The 21,379-nt window shown below is 34.9% G+C and overlaps 1 protein-coding gene across 1 annotated transcript; it reads right to left on the reverse strand.

The window, feature by feature from the left end:
• Nucleotide 1: 1 nt before the first annotated feature.
• LOC307159228 (leukemia inhibitory factor receptor-like) lies at nt 2–19,666 on the reverse strand. The gene is made up of 17 exons (XM_079872471.1): nt 19,560–19,666; nt 19,296–19,447; nt 19,087–19,219; nt 13,126–13,392; nt 10,962–11,091; nt 10,296–10,450; nt 9,888–10,021; nt 9,324–9,474; nt 7,971–8,047; nt 7,544–7,745; nt 7,290–7,469; nt 6,188–6,286; nt 5,853–6,011; nt 5,092–5,244; nt 4,319–4,400; nt 4,159–4,234; nt 2–2,160 (listed from the first exon to the last, which is right to left on the reverse strand). The coding sequence occupies exons 1-17, from the start codon at nt 19,630–19,632 to the stop codon at nt 1,831–1,833; spliced, it is 2,553 nt and encodes an 850-aa protein (XP_079728597.1). The 5' UTR covers nt 19,633–19,666; the 3' UTR covers nt 2–1,830.
• Between the last annotated feature and the right edge of the window lie 1,713 nt (nt 19,667–21,379).

Genomic DNA, 21,379 nt, shown 5'->3' on the forward strand with positions numbered 1-21,379 from the left:
GTTTTTGCATTTGTCTTTTTTATTGATGTTCTTGACGTGTTCCTGATGTTCAAAGCACTGATCCATCTTTCCTGTTCTCCCAAAATGATGTTTAGATTGCATGCTGAATTGACACAAATCCAGTTGCTTATTTATTAACTGCAAGACCTTTTGTTAATACGCGTGTCCCGTCACGTCGTGTCTCAGCGCTGCTGCTACTGCCTTCAACTGACTGCGATTTGATTGGCTGAAGAGAGAGTGCCGTGGCTTTTGCCTGTGCTGTGGATCTGTACAATAGGGGCGTGAGACAGAAAAGTACTGAAAAAATATATATATTTATATTTTTCCTAAAAGATGACATTGCAAGATACATTGTAATTTAAATGAGTTGTTTTGTTTTGCCTGAATTGTGGTTTCCCTTGTATAGTGTGTACAGTGTGTTTTTTGGGCACTTTGAGCTCTTAGTCTTATCAAAGGGATGTATAATTAAAGAGAGAAACTCGTGGAGTGCATCTGTGTCGTTTGAGCGTGTGCTGCTGAGTATGTTCGAGGCGTTTTACCTCTTCTATAGTAGATCAGTACTAGATTGTCTCAATTTCAGGAGACTTACTGTCTGTAGAATCATGTATTTCATATGGAAAGCCAAGATTGTTGGCAGAATGAACTGTATAGTCAAACGCACATTGTCCTGAAGCGGTAACATTTTACCAGAAATAATTTGGTAACATTAGTTAATGCATCATGAACTAACAATGAACAATACTTAAAGAGCATTATTATATGCATTAAACAGCATTTATTAATCTTGGTCAATGTTAACTTTACACACACTACTGTTCAAAAGTTTGGGTTCAGTGAGTTTAAAAAAAAAATTAAGATATTAAAAATTTTATTCAGCAAGGACAAATTAAATGAATCAAAAGTGACAGTAAAGACATTTATAACATTACAAAAGATTTCTACTTCAAATAAATGCGGTTTCTATTCATCAAAGAATCCTGAACAAAATAACACAGTTTTTCTACAAATATATATATGAAGCAGAACAACTGTTTTCAACATTGATAATAAGAAATGATTCTTGAGCAGAAAATCAGCATATTAGAATGATTTCTGAAGGATCATGTGACTGGAGTAATGATGCTGAAAATTCAGCTTTACAACACAGGAAGAAATTACATTTTAACATGTATTCAAGTAGAAAACAGTTATTTGAAATAGTTATAATATTTCACAATATTTCTGTTTTTACTCTATTTGTGGTAAAAAAAAATGCATCCTTGGTGAGTAGAAGAGACTTCCTTTAAAAATGCATTAAATCCCCCGGTTTCACAGACCAGGTTTAAGTCTAGTCCAGACTAAAATGCATGTCTGAGCTGTTTTAATTGAAAGCAGCTTGCATTGACAACATCAAATATATCAGTGTCATTGTTTCGTCTCAAGATGCACAGCAGTATTGTTTTTTTTCTAAGACACGTTTATAAAAGCAACTTAAATGTCCTAATTGAACTAGGCCTAATCCTGGCTTAATCTAAGCCCTGTCTGTGAAACCAGGCCAAATAGTTTTAAGTGTGGTGTTACCATAACACCCAGTCCCTCAAGACAAGAGAGAACATTTTGTACTTTCTGACCAGAAAGGTCTACCAAAACACAGATAAAGTACCTGAAAGACATTGCAAAATCTCAAGTGACATATATTGCAAAATCGCATTTCACAACACTTCTTGTTAGGCCGTTTTGCAGAAGGAAGAGGGGCCCTGATGCCATGATCTTACTGGACATCTTTGTGATAAGATCTACAGTGCTGGCTTGTTTACTTTGGTGTGTATAAAATATCACATAACTGAGTTTTCATTTACTTGTGGCTGCAGAAGTGACATAGTCACTTGAAATGCCTGCGATCTCAGACTCCTGTCTTGTGGCTTCTGTCTTAGGGGTCTCTAGCAGCTCTGAAGGCACGTCTTGCTGCACAGAGGACATGTATGTGAAGTTTGTGAGAACTGTGGTGGAATGGTATGATGGTGTCAGGAACGAGGGCAGCGTGACTTTAGGGCCAATGAATGAACAACTCGGGTCCTCTGCACTCGCTAACCATGTTTTCTCTGCCACGGTGGGCGGCAAAATTTCGACGTCGCACCAATTGCAGTCCTCAATCCTCAGAGAATGGATTTTTTCACTCGCCTTTGAAAAGAACAGAAAACGGTCAAAAATGTAAAAGAAAAAAAATAAGAAGGTTTCATTACTTTAAAAGTGATAGTTCACCCAAAGATGAAAATTCTGTCATTACACCCTCATGTCGTTCCAAACCTGTAAGATTTGCATTCATCTTCAGAGCACAAATGAAGATCTTTTTGATGAAATCTGAGAGATTTCTGTCCCTCGTTTGACAGCTACGCAACTACAACTTTGAAAACTTCAAAAAGTTTGTAAAGAAATCGTAAAACTAATATATCTAATATAATATATCTTCCATCAGTCCATATGAATTGAGCAGTTTAGTCCAAATTTTCTGAAGAGACTCAATCGCTTTATATGATGAACAGATTGAATTTAGGCTTTTATATTGAGGGTGCAACATGAGGGTGAGCAAATGATCATTTTTTGGGTGTACTGTCCCTTTAAACCACATTGGTTGACATGAACTAACAATGAACAGCAGCCTACATCTAAAGCATTTATTAGTCTTAAAGTTAATTTGGTAATTACGTTTTTTAAATTAAAAGTTGTATTTGTTAAGTAAGGGTTAATGCCCGATGAGGTGTCCATTGTCAGGTATTAATGGACGACGTCCATTAATACCTGACAATGGACACCTCGAAGGGCATTAACCCGCTTATACAATGGTCACTTGCCAAATTGCAATTATTTATTAATTTCGAACGTTAAACAGTCAGTTTCACCAGAACTCCTTTACTGGGTGTCCTCTATCACTTTTTAATGGACACCCTGCAGCCAATCAGAATCGAGTATTCACCCAGACCATGGTATAACATTAGTTAATGCACTGTGAACAAACATGAACAATTGTACATTTAAAAAAAATAAAGGTTCTAAAAGGGGTTTTGCAGCAATGCCATAGAAGAATCATTTTTGGTTCCTGAAAGAACATTTCAGTGATAATTTCCCGACAGACCCATTTTTTTTCTCAAAGTGCGTTAACGCAACAACGATGTACAAAAAGCGGAAACATATTTCCTTTGCTTTTTTGCGTACAGGCGACGACAACCGTTCACACGAATTTGTGAAAACGACTAAAAACCGTGTTCTGCTGCCAGGTCAGTAGTTGAAGATGTCATTTTGTAAAAAAAAATATTACGTGAACACGTAATACACACACCGTTAAAAAAAAAAAAAATTGTTAGTTTACACGGAGACAATAAAGATATCAGTTTTCAAAAATGTGCAATTAGGGGGAATTTATTTTTACATGACACTGTTTTCAACCAAAAAAACAGTTTTGGCCGTTTATTTACACGACAACAATGTTTTAAGGGCCTGTAAAAGCAAACTTTTGTTTTTAGTACATCGTTGTCGTGTAAACGTACCCTGAGAAACACGTTATCTTGTGTTTTCAGGACCCTAAAGACAATATCGTGTAAATGCATAAAACGCATACAAAGTTTTCTGTTTTAAGTTAACAGTGTTTAAAAAGAACCTTATAACGAGTTTTTAGGACTTTATAAAATACCTTATGTGCAATGGAAAGATTCCATGAATGTTAAAAGGTTCTTCATGGAATCATCAATGCCATAAAGCAAAGCATAAACTAACACTGACAAAGTGCTCACTGTTAGTTCATGTTAGACAAATTATACATCATTGTGAAGTCTTACCAAAACCAGGTAAGTAAATGATAGATATTTATAGATAATTTTTTGCGTTGAATGACATGTAGGTTTATTTATAATTGATTTTTCTCTTAATTGGTCCACTCTCTTGGATGCAATTGTGTGATTTTCACACTTTACTGAGTAAACTTCTTCAAGCCTGTTATCTGCTGGTTTAGCTTACATGCTGAAAATTGCCCCAAACCTGTCTGAAACCAGCCAAAAAGAGACAAGCATGGCCAGGCTGGGATTCCAGAAAAGACCATCAAATCAACGTAGGCGGGTTTATGCTGTCAAAATAAATAGAGGCACTGCAGTTACGTTATTGTACAGCATCAATGTAACGAATTACTTCATAAAGATCTTCATCCAGGTCCAGTGCTTTTATGTGCAGAAAGCCGAAGGTTTCTTTCGGAAATCCTCTTAGCCTGGAAACGGTTGGTAAGAAATCATCAGCACGTCACAGATATGAACTGCATATTAGCTCACAGCTAATATTATAATAGACTTACGTGCTTCTGTTCGACCACAGACAAATACAACAACAGACCAAAAACAGAAGAGGAATCAAAATCTTGGCCATCAGCAGGTAATCTGTGGAGAGAATTATTATCTCTTATTACTGTTTAACATTATGAAATGGCCTGTCCACACAAAATATAGTTTTAAAATTCATTATGAATATGCAAACAACATTTTGTATAGAAATTATGTGTTTCTATGGAGTTATTCACACTTTGGACAAACATTTTTAATTTTGTAACTTTGCTTTTGTAGAACATTTTTCAAATATTAAAACAATCAGATTAGTTGTATTATTAGCATTATAAAGCCTATGTCAATGTCCTGTGCTTTTCTATCTTCTCTATTACAAGCAGAAGGCAGATTTTGTTTTGAAAAGATTTTACAAACGATTTCTATTTCAAATGCTGTTCTTTTGAACTTTGTTGAAAAAAAATACTGAAAAAAAAAAAAAAATTAATTCCACGAAAATATGAAGCAGCACAACTGTTTTCAACATTGATAATAATAAGAAATGTTTCTTGAGCAGCAAATCATCATATTAGAATGATTTCTGAAGGATCATGTGACACTGAAGACTGGAGTAATGATGAGCTTTGATCACAGGAGCAAGCAGCAAGATATAATATCATCTTTTATGTTCCACAGAAGAAAGTAAGTCACACAGGTTTGGAATGAACTCCCCCTTTTAGATAGATGTAGAACAGTGTGGAAAACAGGACTGGCTGATTTCTGTTAGTGTGAATGTGATGGTTTGGCTCACAGTTCTTTCTGGTTCTGAAGGTGCCGGTGGTCTCGGGTCCACAGCCTGCAGATGTACATGCTGCCAGGTGAAATGTGTACAGCTGGTCCTCCTCAAGACCACTGACCGTGAAAGACTTGCTGTGAGGATCGTCCACCAACTGTCTGAAGGAACCTGCCAGAACAAACAGGTGCGAGGGGAGTGTAGGGAACGGGTTAGGAATATAACGTGAGATTAAAATATGTCAGAAATATGATTAGTATCAAATATGATCTGTCAGGCTTTTGAGGAAGGTTTATTTGTTCATCTTTCAATCATCATTGTATCACATTGCACTATATGTTTAATAAAAACTGCAGAGATTTAATCATTAAACTAAGAATTTAAATATCATCTTACTAAGACATATTATTGGGAGATAATTGAGTAATTGATATTTATAAGTATTTTATGTAAGTTGTCTGCTATACTGTTGTAAAGATGTCATTGATTTGCATTACAAGCTATCAGGATTTAATCTTACCTTATTAATCAGGATCTTAATCTTACCTCCATATAAATATCAGCAAATGCATAAAATATTTTTGCTCAGTGTTTTTTTTCCTCCTCGAGTCTGAGCTTCATATTCATATATATGAGATACACAAGTATCAAATATGATACAAAACAAAAAACACATAAAAATACAAAAAATAAAATAGATTTGTCTTGACTATTATTTCATATGTCAGGATGAAGAAGCTCACGTTTTAATGCTCGTTTAAGGGCAACACAACACTTACTGAGATCGGAGCCAGCCTCTGAATCTTCTTGTACCGTAATCACATATCCTGTGATGAATCCAGTGTGACTCGGATCCTCCTCATTGAAACTCCATTTCAGGTTTACCGATGACCAGGTTATGTTTGGGTTAGTGTCCAGTGTAGGGTACTCCATGGGCTCTTCAGAACACACACAAAAAATACTGTTTATATGTTATATTGCGCAATGCAGATGTGAAAATCCATTTTTTCCCGTGCAACATAGCAGCACCTACAGTACAGTATAAGCACCTGTGTTTTGCTGTACTTTAATGTCCTACAGATGTGTATCAGGTAAAGTGTGTGTGCAATCTTACTCTGTTCTTCTAAGTATCCGTTCTGTTTCTCACGAGGTCGGTGTCCCTCAGCGCTACAGCTGTAGATTGTAAATGTGTATTGAACTCCTGCTTTAAAATCTAAAAAAGAGATTTTTTAAGCACAATAATTAAAAAAAAAAACTAGTTTTTCTCAAGATGACTTAGAATTATTTAAATAAGAGAATCATTAAAATAAACAACTAAAAATCAAAATATTTCTTATTTTTATTTACCCCCTCAACTACTGTTGGTAACACTGTATTTTACAGTGTCCTTGTTACATGTACTTACCATAGTAATAACAGTAAATCATGCATAATTACATGCAAGTAACCCTCAACCAAACCCTAAACCTATAGTAAGTATATGTTGTTAACTAATATTACTCAGTACTTAAATATATAATTACACTGTAACAATGACACCTTCAAATAAAGTGTTACCCAACTTTTTTTCTTTCTTCTTTAATTGAAGAACCATGGTCTAATTTTAAAAGTGTGATTTCTAAAACTGAAAGTCATGTAAATGTTAAAACTCCATGGGCAGTTTTATATCTACACAGTAAAAAAATATAGTAGCAACATTTTGGTTTTACAGATTGAACTTAAATTTACGATAAAAAAACCCCCTGATTATAGTCAAATTAACTGATTTAATGTTAATTTACCAACCTACTGAAGTGCTAAAATATCTTTCGCACCTTTATAATATACTGACAACCACCACAAAACACAAGTGCTAATGAGAAAACCATGTGATGAATCAAAGCTCATTCATTATAATTATATGCAAATTATAAGATGACTTGTTCTTGTTCATTTTGATTACAGTCTTTTACCATTAAAATCATGGTCATTTTTACACTGTGGCTATGCCAAGCTCTAAAATATTTTTCAGCTAGAAATTGTGAGTACTTTTTTTTTTAAATGCAACAAAAAAAAGCATAAAATGCTGCCTAGGTTGCCTATATTTTATATTAGGTTGCCGAGCTTTTATATATACAGTAATGTTGTCACATATCTAGAAACACATTAACTGTACTATTTTATTTTGGTGTTTCTTGAATTAAAAGAATACGCACTGCATACAAACAGCTTTATACCTGTGTCCAGGTTTAAGGAGGTCTGATTAACTGGGACTTTTCTCCACTGTAAGTTGCAGGGGGACGCAAAACCCAGCATGCACCACTCTACGATGTAATCACATGTGGCAACAGAGTCCCTCATCCAGGTGAGCTGAAATTCCTTTGCATTACCCATAATCCTCTTCTCCTTCGGTATGTCTGCAGCAGTACCAACAGTCAGTTATCTCACGTTATACAGAAGCCCCTTGCACACTGAGCATTAAGCTTGTCACCTGTGTTTGCTGGAGGAATAGTGATGTGGGATGGTATAGATAAGCCAGATTGAATGATGGCCCTCACGGTGATGTTACACATGTGAAGATCTAAGGGTACTTCCGTTTGTTTCTGCGTGACATTCATGCACACGCTCCTCTGTGGATTTATGTTGCTCACACACACCTCATAGGCTTCAATATGCAACGAGTTGCTGCTGACCTGAAGGACAAATATTTGTGTTGTTACAGAAAAAAAAAATTGGATATATTTTTTAATACATTTAAAAATATTTAAAAAAGGGCAAAAAAATATATTGCCAATATAGCTGCAATGCAATTCAGCCAATAACATTAACTTTACCAAACATGATATAAAGTACCATGCATGGTGGAAATTCTTAAGAAGTATGAATAAGTTTGAATAATATTGAATATGTAAACTTACACTTTTCCACACAAGTGTGACGGTGCGATTGGGATCGTCCCTGATTCGTCTCCACAGATCTATGGTCACAAGAGGCTCTGAAAAACAAAATAACGTCAAACTATATTTTTGCATGTTCTCACTGTGCAGAATTCACTGTGTTTGCTACGGCACTGCTATTCAGTTGCTACTGTGTTTTTGGTGTGTTGCTGTGTGCTTTCTGAGGCGTTCTGGGTGGTTGCTTACTTTCACTAGTCAAAAGCGCCTCTGTGTTTTTTATGATGTTATAGTGAGGGATTATTGACGTCTGTAGCACAAACAGTGTGGGATGAATTATGTGCCAAATTTTTCAATATTACATGTTTGAAAAATGTGTAACCTTTGGTGTGAGCAATAGAAATAATCATATTTAGATCAAAGTTTTTCAAACTTCCTGACAACAAACCCCCGAATATGATGATTCCCTTGCAAAGGACACCCTTTCTATATCTAGATATACGTATAAAGAAACATAAAGACGGCATAATTTAAATATTCTTTTAATGGCATTTTTTTAACTAAGCACTATGACTGATACTGATGTCTCTATTAAAAAATTTTTTCCCTCAATTTCTGCAGATGAAATGAGTTATTATAACCATTCAACATTACAGTACAATTGAAAGCCATAGTTTTTAACATTTAATAAGCTTCAAAAATATAGCAACTACTTCACATGGAGCCATTATTATAGATTATTATAGATGTTTAGATCACATCTAAAATAAGTTTGTAAATATGTATGTATGTATGTGTGTATATGTATGTTTGTCTGTACATTTCCATGGACCCTAGTATGAAAACCCCTTAGTTCTCTTATCAGGGTTCCCACGGGTCTTTGAAATCCTTGAAAGTTTGTGAATCTGGGAAAAAAAATTCAAGTCCCTGGAAAGTTTTTGAAAAGAAACATATATAGATACAGGTCCTTGAAAGTGCTTGAATTCATTTTGTGCAAGAAGTTTTCTAAAAAAAAAATCCATATTATTCCCTCCGGGACGCTAATGTGTTATTTCGTCAACACTTTGTGGCCTATGCACACTAGCTTGCTTGATTTACGCTAGTTACAAGCATTTACGCTTTACGTTAAGTGTTTCCCACGTGAGGTACTTTGTGTTGTACGTTGCCATGACGTTCACGGGCACAAAACTGTAACAATGTATTAACAAGGTAACAGGATGTAACCTTGCTCTCACTTGAAACGTGTCCCCACATTAAGTCCTTGAATTTGAGGGTATTGGACCTGGAAAGTCCTTGAAAGGTTCTTGAATTTGAAGTTGACCTAGGTGTGGGAACCCTGTCTTATCTTTTATCAGTGATGATTCTCCATGACTTTACCTGTGTTGAATCGCCTTTGTTCTGTCCATTGCCCCCAGTTGTTCCCCTGAACTGCACAGCGTCCCCTAGTGTAGTACTGCGTGCTGGGCTTCAGGTTCTGGAGTCTGAATGTGTAATTCTGCACTGAGTCAGATCCATTCTTATCTAACTCCTGTAAGAGAACAAAACAGGACGTACCTCAACATTTCAGTTAAGATCATTGACTTTATCTGATGTGGCGAGAGGTTGATAGATCTTTTGAAACTCCCTCTTGACGTATTTCAGATGCCACAACATTATTTGGAAACATAAAGACACAAAAACATGTTGTGAAACAAGAAAAAAAAAAAAACCTTAAAGCGATAGCTTGATTCATATGGATTTCTTTTACAATCTCTTTATGAACGTCTTGAAGTGAAGTTTTGGGTGAATAGACTTTAATCTCTCAGATTTCATTAAAAAATATCTTCATTTGTGTTCTGAAGATGAACAAAAGTCTTATGGGTTTTATGGGACATGATGGCGAGTAATTGATGACTGAATTTATATTTTTAGGAGAACTATACCTTTAATGTGATGCATTACCTCTATTGGCACTCTTGGTTCAATTTCAATCTGGCAACTCAAAAGAAGTCCTTTGAAACTCCCATTCAGCTGTAAGACCACCACTGAGTCCAACACACCTGCAGCCACGTCAAGACGCACAGGGACTGGAAAAACTAATGCGAGATTGAAAGGTTAACAAATTAACGAGGTGATCCCAAAATCTTGACATTATTCCCTCAAAAAGCAATGTGAAATTCACTTATTATAAGGCCAATCCCTCTGCAACCTGAAGTAAATCATCTTGATCTAGGGTACAATTGTGATGGTTCACATGAGGTTTCATCTTACAACCTTTTGTTTATCTGACCCAGATCTTTAAGTGTGAGCCCTCAAAACTGCTAACTCTGCTGTATGAATTTTAGTCTTCACTTTCATATTCATATTCACCTCTGTCTTTGATATTGAATATGTCGGTCTCGCTCTCTCGCCCCAAACTGTTTGTCACAAGTAAGGTGATGTTGTAGTGGATCTGCTGTGGAATGACTTCAAAACTGCAGGCTGCAGATTTTGATTCAGGATCCCAGCGGACAGCCCTGGAGTCACTGAACAGGAATAAAAGTGAGTTTTATTCAACTTGTAATGTGTCAAAACTAAAATGAGTGTGAATTTGGCCCTGCTGAACACAGTTAAAGGGATCGTTCACCCAGAAATGACTATTCTTTCATCACTTACTCACACTTACGTCATTTCAAACCTGTATGACTTTCTTATAAACACAAAAGATATTTTGAAAAATCTGTCCTTAAAAAAAATCTATGAAAGTCAATGTTGTTTGAACCCTAAACGTTCTTCATAATATTTTGAAGCAATACCAGTTTGTAACGACATGAGGGGGAGATAATGTCAGAATTTCCATTTGTGGGTGGACTGTCCCTTTAAGAGCATAAATGAACATCTTGTGGTGTTGTGTTGAACCACTACATCTTTTTGATCTTTTCTCCCTTTTGCATATTCCTTTTTTTAAAGCCTTATTAGGCAGGTGATTTTGCAGATAACCTTACAAGGACAGAGATAGTACACTGTGTTCTTTAGTAGTGATCAAATCAGACTGACCTGATTAGTAATGTGTAGATCCTTCTGTGCTCTACGAATAGATTAGGAGCACTGCGTATTTTCCACGAGCAGGAGACGTTTCGCATGTCTTTGGTCTCGCATCTGAAGTCCTGAGGTTTCTCAGGAGGAACTGAACAAGGTTTAGCAGAAATTAAAATCTCTAATCAGAAATCTCCCATCATGATTAAAAGGAAATGTTTCCATTTGTAATGGATTACTATTGCATTTCTTTTTTTTTTAGTTCAGTTCTACTCAAGTTTATTTGTATAACGCTTTTCACAAAACATTTTCAAAGCAGCTTTACAAAAAATGCTTGTTTCAGTGTTACAGTTGTCTTAAATATATTTATATTTTATTTAGTGGAAAAATATTTATTTCAAAAGTGTGCTTGTGCTGCCTTTCTTTAAAAAAAAAAGAATTATCACATTTCAAACTTACAAAAGATAACTTAAAATTATTTAAATTCAGTTTATTTATATATATATATATATATATATATATATATATATAAATAAACTGAATTTAAATAATTTTAAGTTATCTTTTGTAAGTTTGAAATGTGATAATTCTTTTTTATATCTTATATATTTTTATATCTTATATATATAAGTACTGTGCAAAAGTCTTAGGCATGTTAATACCCCCCCCCCCCCCCCCCCCAAAATGGTTTTAAGTCAGTTATTTATATCTTTTGCTGTAGTGTGTCAGTAGGAAATATCAGTTTACATTTCCAAACATTCTTTTTGCCATTTAATTGTAATAATCCAGTGAAATTTGTGTGTGCACAAGGAGTCTGACAACAGCCGGTATGATCTGATCACACCATCATCGAGTCCGTCTGTGATTACATGAAGAAACTGAAAAAACTGAGACAGACTAAATCCAGAAGAACTGCGGGAACGTCTCCAAGATGCTTAAAGAAACCTTCCTGCAAAGCTACTTGTGGCACTTGTGTTAAAATGCTGTAAAGTGAGAATGCTTTCAAAAATAAAATCACAAATTGAATTTATTTATGATTTAACTTCTATTAACTAATTCAAATCAATATATGGTGTGACGACCCTTTGCGTTTAAAACGGCTTTTGTCCAGGTACACTTGCGCATAGTTTTTCAGGTAGCTTTGCAGGAACATGCCTAAGACTTTTGCAGTTTTTTTAAAAATAGATATTAAATATAAATATTTCTTTTTTTGAAATAAATCAATACTTTTATTCAGCAAGGATGTGTTAAATTGATAAAAAGTGATAGTAAAGAAGGTTTATATTATTAGAAAATATTTTTTTATTTTAAATAAATGCAGTTCTTTTTAACCTTTTATTCATCAAATATATTAGGCAGCAGAACTGTGTCCAACACTCATAATAAATCAGAATATTAGAATGATTTCTAAAGGATCATGTGATAGACTGGATGTCATGTGACACTGAAGACTGGAGTAATGATGCTGAAAATTCAGCTTTGCATCACAGGAATAAACTATTTTTTAAAGTATATTCAAATAGAAAACTATTATTTTAAGTTGTAATAATATTTAACAATATTACTGTTTTTTTTCTGTATTTTTGATCAAATAAATGCAGGCTTGATGAGCAGAAGAAACTTCTTTCAAAAACATTAAAAATAGTAATGTTTCCAAACTTTTGACCTGTACTGTATATAATGAAAAAAATGTAACCTGAAATCATATTTCTCTTTTTTTATAATAAAAGAACATGTTCTTGGAACTTTGGGAATCACAAAGTGAATTGTGGTTTATTCAATTAATATACTACGGAGCCCCTAAAGGGACATGATGGTGAAAAAAAAATTAAATGGGAGGAAATATAATAAGTCAATGCTTTTGCGTTCCCCCGCCAATGTTTTGCGTTCCCCCGAGAAACTTTGCGTTCACATTGGCGAGACAATGCAGAAGCATTGACAAATAATTCCTCCATCTCATATTTTTTCGCTTCACCATGTCCCATTAGGGGTTCCGTAACATACTGAGGTGAATTAAGTTATAAATATTAAGACTAAGTAATTAAATACATTTTAAAAAGTACTAAATATTAAAATAATTTTAAACTAGCATCTTTGTCATAATTACTGCAGAAATAGTGTAAGAAATATTTTAGCCTTTACTGTATATGGGGCCATTTGAAAATGAAGTTGAAGTTGAACTCACAGGTGACATAGTTCAGTGCTGTATCATCATCACTGTCCCTACAGTAAAAGTTGACACCGTATCCATTTGTGGCGTTGATGTTTTCCACTCTAATGGCTTTGACCTGTGAGCTTATGTTGATGACTTTGTAAGAGGTGTTGTTGAAGAACATAGAGGTGATATTTGTCTCTGTGGGAAAAATGCAGCAGAACATCACCGTGGAACCCTCCCGTAACACCTGTCCATCTGGGAACAACCGGATTTTATTGTGAGTCAAGTTCATCTCCCCTGTAAGAAAATGAGTAAATAAATATATGAATAAATATGTTCATAGCACCATCCAAACACTCCACAAATTTAAACAATGGTTGTTTGCATGTTCAGAAATTGTCACCACAATGCTATGGTCACGTGATTTGTTGTCAGTGCGTTGCTAAGATGTTTTCTGTTGATGCTGTAGTAAATGTGATTTATTATTTTGTAAGTGTTTATCTTCGAAACACAAATGAATATCTTTTTGATGAAATCTGAGAGCTTTCTGTCCCTCTATTGACAGCTACGCAACTACAACTTTCAAACCCCAGTAAGGTAGTCAAGACATCAGTAAAGTAATCCATGCGACTCCAGTGGTTTAACCTCAATTTTATAAAGTGATACAAAAAACATAATTTACTACTTTATTTACAAGATATTAATCTCCAAAGCGTGTTCACACAGCAACGTCTGCTCTTGCATCAGCACATCACGCATGTGTCGTACTCTCATGAATGGAGATTTATATTTTGCAAATAAAGTGGTAAATTATGGTTGTTGTTTTTTTGCGCAAATAAAGCGCTTCATAAAATTGAGGTTAAACCACTGGAGTCACATGGATTACTTTATTGATGTCTTTACTACCTTTCTGGGGCTTGAAAGTGGCAGTTGTGTAGCTATCAACGGAGGGACAGAAAGCTCTCAGATTTCATTAAAAGATCTTCATTTGAGTTCCGAAGATGAACGAAAATCTTACAGGTCTGGAACGACATGAGGGTGAGGAATGACAGAATTAAATTTTTTGAGTGAAGTATCACTTTAACTTCCTCTTTTAACCCATGACTGTCCTGACTTTAAACATGCCTGTTACTGTATGTGCCTCTCAACTGTCACTGATGAGTGTGCACTTCTGAGAGCATGTTGGTCAACCAGCCTCACCAGCTAAATGATACCAGTCTAACTTGGTTCAGTAATTTGTGTACAATGATACTTTACAGAGAAAATGCCATGAGAAATTATTTCATAAATGCGAAAGAGCAGCAGAGGAAGATGCTTATATCATTTACTCACCCTCAAGATTATGAGGAAACATGAATGAAAAAAAATGATGTGCACAGATAAATCATTTATAATAAATACTGCAATATTCCATAAAAAAATATTTTACCCATTGTGATTTCATGTTGACTTTAATGTCAAAGTGCCTTCCAATATATATCACATTTAAATGTATACTTAAAAAAAGAAATAGTGGAAATATACATACATACATAAATTAGTGTTTTTTACACACTCTACGGACTTGAGTGTGAGGAATAAAAATATGGACGGGATAAGATATATATATATATATATATATATATATATATATATATATATATATATCAGGGCTGCACAATATCAAAATATCACAAATGTATATATCGCGATATGCATATCGCAACAGCTTGCAATAACGGGTCATGAACAAAAGACTAAGGGCCCTATCTTGCACCCAGCGCAATTGACTTTGTACACCGACGCATGTATCATACCTATTTTGCACCTGCGCACAGCGGACTTTTCCCTCCACAGACGCATGTCAGTAAACTAGGAAATACACTTGCGCTCCCCGGGGCGGTTCAGCGCAAAGAGGAGGCGTGTTCCGGCACAAACGTTCCCTGGTGCTATTTTGCAGGTTTAAAAAACAATTCCACCAATGACCAGGAAAAACCTAGTCTAAAGTCAGTGGCGCGTTGCACATGTTATTCAGATGCTACTTTAAGGGCGCATGCTTGGCCATAATGTAGCGTGTGCACAACGCGCATGCACTTTGCATATCTCATCTACACAGACGCAGCAGTTCTCATTTTTGCAAACCATACATTATTACAATGAAAAATATTAACACACAAGGGAAATCATTGTTGTGTCCATGAAGATGTGAAAAAATAGGCATAAATCTTGCTTACACATTTACCCAAATTATCATACTCCTGTTTAACCGAAGCTAATTTGGGTGGGTTTCTCCATCCCCATACAATGTCACTTCTCTGTCTTTTACGGCCGTGACGAGAACGTCGGTCTCCTCGGCTGTGAACCACTCCTGACGTGCGCCTGGCAAATCTGCCGTTATAATAGCAATCCGCCATTGATCAAGCGCGCCTGCTCTTAAATGGAATGTGAGATGACGCTCTGATTGGTTTATTTCACGTTACGCCCAAACCACACCTATGAGTAATGTAGCTACTTCAGACCAACACATTTTAGATTTGCGTCGGGCACAAGAGTCATTTATCCCGCCGATATAATAGCAACAGTGCCCAAGACCCGCCCACAAAGTTACTTACGTTTCGTGCTTGATACTTGCGTTTCAGATCGTTAAAATAGGGCCCAAAGAGAAAATCACTCACTGCTCTTGGCTGAATAACTTTTGTAGCTTTAATAAGAATCAGTATATATTTAATTCACACAGTCAAGCAGTGTTTTATTTCTACATTTTGATTATTCATTTTCTGTTGTTAAATAAACCTAATGAAGGCTTTCCTGAAACCCTAAACCCAGTGGTTTACACTGATGTTAAAATAACACTTCTTCTGCTACAGTAAAACACTGATGTTCACTTTCAGAAGTTGTAGGGATGTTTTCTTGTCACAAAAAGAATGTGAAACACGTATGTAGTAGGGCTGCACGATTTGGGGAAAATGTAATATTGCGATTATTGAGGTCAATAGTGCGATTGTGATATGCGATTGCGATATAATAAACAAATGGTTTCATGAGTCAACTTGCTTGGTTCTCAAGGAAAATTCACACACAGATTAGTGATAATGCTGAAATGCGTAGGCCTATTTCTCAACTCAAACTAGCAATAACAACTAAATGCACAGTGTTTTCAAATAAATATATATATATATATATATATATATATATATATATATATATATAAAATATATTAATATTTATAATATTAATATTTATATATAATATTATATATAAATATAAAATTATATTTTTTACAAAATTAAATAATGACATCTTTGCATTACTGCAAACTTGTTATTGTCTCAATAGTACAATAGTAAAAAATAAATAGAACAATAAATAAGAACATTTGTATGCTCATGAAAATAAGATATTTTGAACATTCTGTCCAGACAAACACGGACATTTAAGCAGGATGTGTATTGTGATTGTCAAAACATTTGGTAACTAAACAGAATTTTGTTAAGTTTAGTGAAAACATGTGACAATGTTTACATGCAGTGACTGGTAGGCTACTGTTTTATTATTGTTTGACACAAATTTCATGATTTCAATTCAAATCTTGTGATTTGATTCCGATCTTGATTCAATATCTATTCATTTGGATAAATTTTAGGTACAGTAGATACATAGTAATAATTTCTCAAGAAAAAAATATCTCACCTAATGCTGTAAACATACAGCTGGTATTTTTATTAAAGGTTAAAAATAACAACTCAAATGAAATATAATGTGTTTTTTACTACGCTATAATAACAATGTTACAATATTTTAATGATATAAGTAAAAATATAATAAATATTTAATATAGTGCACATTTTTAGCAAAATACTCTATCCAACTAACATGCTGTCAAATGGCATTGTTCTCCAGCTGTTTTATTGACCTCTTTCCGCAGTTAGAAAAACACTGATTGATTGATATTATGGTATGAGGCATAAACATTTCCGTAAGTTATACTGTATCTTTCAACACAACTATTGTTCATTCGTGTTTATTTACTATTAACTAGAAAAAGAGTAATAAAGGCTGATTTATACTGAAAAGTGTCAATTCCCACTAAACATTGGACGTCGGATAGACGTGCAGATCATGTCTATATTGGGTCCGTCAGTCCATGACCAATTCTGGACATCTATTCGATGTGCAAACTAGGTCCACTATTTGGACATCCAACCATGACCCAACTTGAATGTCATATTGACGTTCAACATTTGACCTTTGAACTGGGTAATTTTTTTGGACGTCTATGACAGGTGCAGGAAATTTACATGATTGATATGTCATTTTTTTTGCTGTTATCAACATGATTAATACATTTGAATACAGATTATTTATAATTATTTAAGATCATTTTCCAAAAACTCTCAGCTGCATGTGATAACTGGAGACGCATACAAAGGTGTAATGCATTTCCTGTTGTAACTGGCTGCTGAGCCAAACAAAGCTACAGGAAAATGAATACAGCTTAATATAGCTTTTCTGTAGCTCAAGCAGTAGAGTGCAATGTAAGTCACTTTGGATAAAAGCGTTTGCCAAATGCATAAATGTAAATGTTAATACATGGTACAGAAAACAAGTCCTCCACCCTTTTGAAACATGGGACTACAGTTATAGAAGTATAAAAACGACGTCTAAAATTAGTCTAAATATGATGTTGAAAAGACATCCACAACCGACCACATTTGGACTATAAATAGCCCTTACACAGAGGTCCCACGGACGTCAACATTAGACATGCGGTAGATGTTGAAAAAAGACGTCGCCTGGTGTTACAAAAGGACCGAAACTGGATGTCCAAAAATTACTTAGAAAAGACGTCACTCCGACGTCACATTGCAGTGGGGCGAGTCTCACGCTGAATGAGTGAGAGTTGGCAGCCCTGCTCTCTCTGCTCAGTGTCGGTTATCTTATAGCCAAAATATCGCCATATAACAGAGGTAGCGTTTTCTGGCCACGCTCGGCATCTATCTTCACCTGTTCTCCGCGCTGTACACCGGAAAAAGTCACGGCGTGAGCATACGCGCCACTGCCTAAACTGAAACTGCCTGATCTTCTTTTTATTAGCGGTGTAGAAAATGGGCAAACAGCTGTCAGAGAGAATGGGTTGTCATGTCCACACATGCCTTTATTTATTTATTTATTTCATAAAATCGCAGCATTTTGCGTCATATAATAACATAGTCTTGACATCGCGATTGCGAATTTGCGATATGATTAATCGTGCAGCACTAGTATGTAGGTTATATCATTTTGAATATATTTTAAAGATAATTTACATTTATTTTACACACTTTAAGCATTATCGTATCATATATCGAATATCGCATTATTTAATGAGTTATTGCATTTTTCTTCAATATCGTGCAATATATATATATATATATAGAGAGAGAGATAGTGAGAGAGATAGTGAGAGATAGTGAGATAGTGTATATAGCCTATATATGTGACCCTATAGATCACAAAACCAGTCACGATTTTTCTTTTATGCCTGATATCATTAGGATATTGAGTAAAGATCATGTTCCATGAAGATATTTAGTAAATTTCCTACTGTAAATATATAAAACATTTATTTTTGTGAGTGAATGCAGCACAATCGCCAACATAAATGGACAACTTTAAAGGCGATTTTTCCAATGTTTCGATTTTTTTTTTGCATCCTCAGTTTCCAGATTTTCATATAGTGTCTCGGCCAAATATTGTCTTATCCTAACAAATCATACATCAATGGAAACCATGTGACTGCTTTTGTGGTCCATGGTCACATATATACACAAATATCTCAGTGTTCTGGTTTAGTCTTAGTGATTTTTAGAATGTGTAATTTTACTGAAAAGTTGTATAGAACATTTTTTTGTTTCTCTTTTGCGTTTTTGACAGCAGATCTTATATTTGCAATGTTGTCCTAGACTTTTGGACCCAACTACATTTTTATGGAGTTCTTCTTATGAACTTTTGAAATGAACTTTAAACGCCTACCATAGTTGGTTTTCCATGAACTCCAGGAGCTGGATGGTGAAGCATCAGACATGAGTCTTATTCTGACAGAGTGATCAGCACAGTTCAGCGGGAGCTCTGAGGTCCAAACCAGTGATCCTCTGCTAACATTTATCTGTGAATAGACTGTAAACCATTAGTGCAAAACAAAAATCAGGTATTGATGAAAAGGAATGATGAGTTTCACGCACGCTGCTGACAATATCCATGTTTGTTGTGCGTCCAACTTGTATTTCAAACGTTTGGTTTCTGCCTTCTTCTTTCTGATTCATTGTCCACTCCATCTCCAGTCTCCACATGTCCAAAGCCTGAAGTTTAATTATGGTCGGCACAGAGACAGCATCTGTGGTAAAATCATTTAGGTATTGTAAACCTCTAGGAGAAATGCTATTATACATTACAGAAAAAGAACACTAAAGTGTGACCAATGAAACTTATTCTGATTTATATCTGACCTGAAGATTTCCAGCCTTTAGCATTTTCAAACAGGATGACAACTGAAAGCAACTTTGTCCAATGGAGAATCATTTTGGTGGACGTGAACTCTTTCAGCTTTCTGCTCTGTGATTCTGTCCAAGTGTAGGAGGAGGTGTTATGAACCGTTACATTTCTCCTCCTACTGCTGCCTTCCGTTTGAGGTTAAAGAAATAATGCCTTCAGGCTTAAGATTTATTGCCTGTGATTCATGAACTGAAGTCAAGATGAAGTATATGCTTTGGTGTTATTTTTAATTATTTTCTGATTCAGATATTACTATGGACAGAAAGGTACACTGATGATAAACCATATATATCAGTGTCATGGTTGTTATACTAAAAGTCATGAAGCTTAATCAAACTATGCATTCTTTATATAAGCACAGAGCTCCATCTACAGGATATAGAAATGCTTCAAATGCTTTTAAAATACATCTTTTGACAGCAATTCTCTGACACCATAAAAATATTTGTATCATAACATAATTATAACCATGAGCAACAAATTCACTCTTAAATAAATACTGTCAAAAAATAGAGAAAAAAAATCTTTGAATGTTTATATCAAGATTTGGATGTTACTATATTTAAGATTTATATTACTAATACTAATGCTTAAGAATTAATAAATAGCTAATAGGCCTATATCAAATATATTTTGTAAATAAATATTAATTATAAATGTGTAAGTTACACATGTACATATACATGTATTTTTGTTCATTTAAAAAAACAAACATCTAATTACATATATTTTTACCTTGTCCCCTATATACATATATATATATATACATACATACATACACACACACACACACACACACACACATATATATATATATATATATGTGTGTGTGTGTGTGTGTGTGTGTGTGTGTGTATATATATATATGTGTATATATATAATATATATGTATGTATATGTGTATATATATGTATATATGTATAAAGCATGTACCTGTTTTTACTTTATCTCATTTATTTTGGTTAGGCCTAAAATAAAATTCTGTATTATATTTATAACTACAAGCTGTGGTATTAAATGTTCACTATAGTTTTGTTTGTCGTACATTTTGGTGTTGGCTCAGTGGTTCTTCACCCACGTCACGAAGCCGCCCACGCTCCCATGGCCCGTCCCATCTCCAATCCCCCTCCGTCCTGTGTCCGGCAGCTTTGAGAAATAAATCCCTGGAAAAAGTAAAGAAGAGGATCCAACTGCAGAACCACTGAAAATCGGGCAGAATAGGCGTGGCATGGCGAACAGAACGTTGCATCTGATTGGTCAGGTATGTAGGGGCTTAATAATAATCATCCATTTTTTCCTCTTCACCGTGTATTTTTAACTTAGAGGCTATTACATTTTCTCTGAATCATGCTTCATGTAAAAAATATTATCCGTACCACTGCTGAAGAAACACACCGATAACTTTGTCACATGGTACCTGTTACTTTTCTCAGCGCTGGTCGAGATGGACTAACCACAGTCGTTTGTGGTGATCAAGAACTAATCAAAATCGTTTGTGATGATCAAGAATTCCGTTTAATAATTATTACATCACCGAGTTGGATATCCATATATGTGTTCGGTACTAATCCGTGGAATTACTATATTTAAACCATTATATTCACTGTCATACAAATGATGTACAAAAATCTAAAACATTCTGCGATTCTTGAGCCAACATTCGCCCCCTGGAGGAAAATGAACATAATATACGCTTAAAAGTTCACACGCATAGTTTAGTACGTACGATCATGCGCCCGAACTCGACAATCGACTACTGTGGACTTCAACCGAA

The sequence above is a fragment of the Squalius cephalus genome (genome assembly GCF_949319135.1).
Source record: "Squalius cephalus genome assembly, chromosome: 5".
In the NCBI taxonomy this organism is placed as follows: Eukaryota; Metazoa; Chordata; class Actinopteri; order Cypriniformes; family Leuciscidae; genus Squalius; species Squalius cephalus.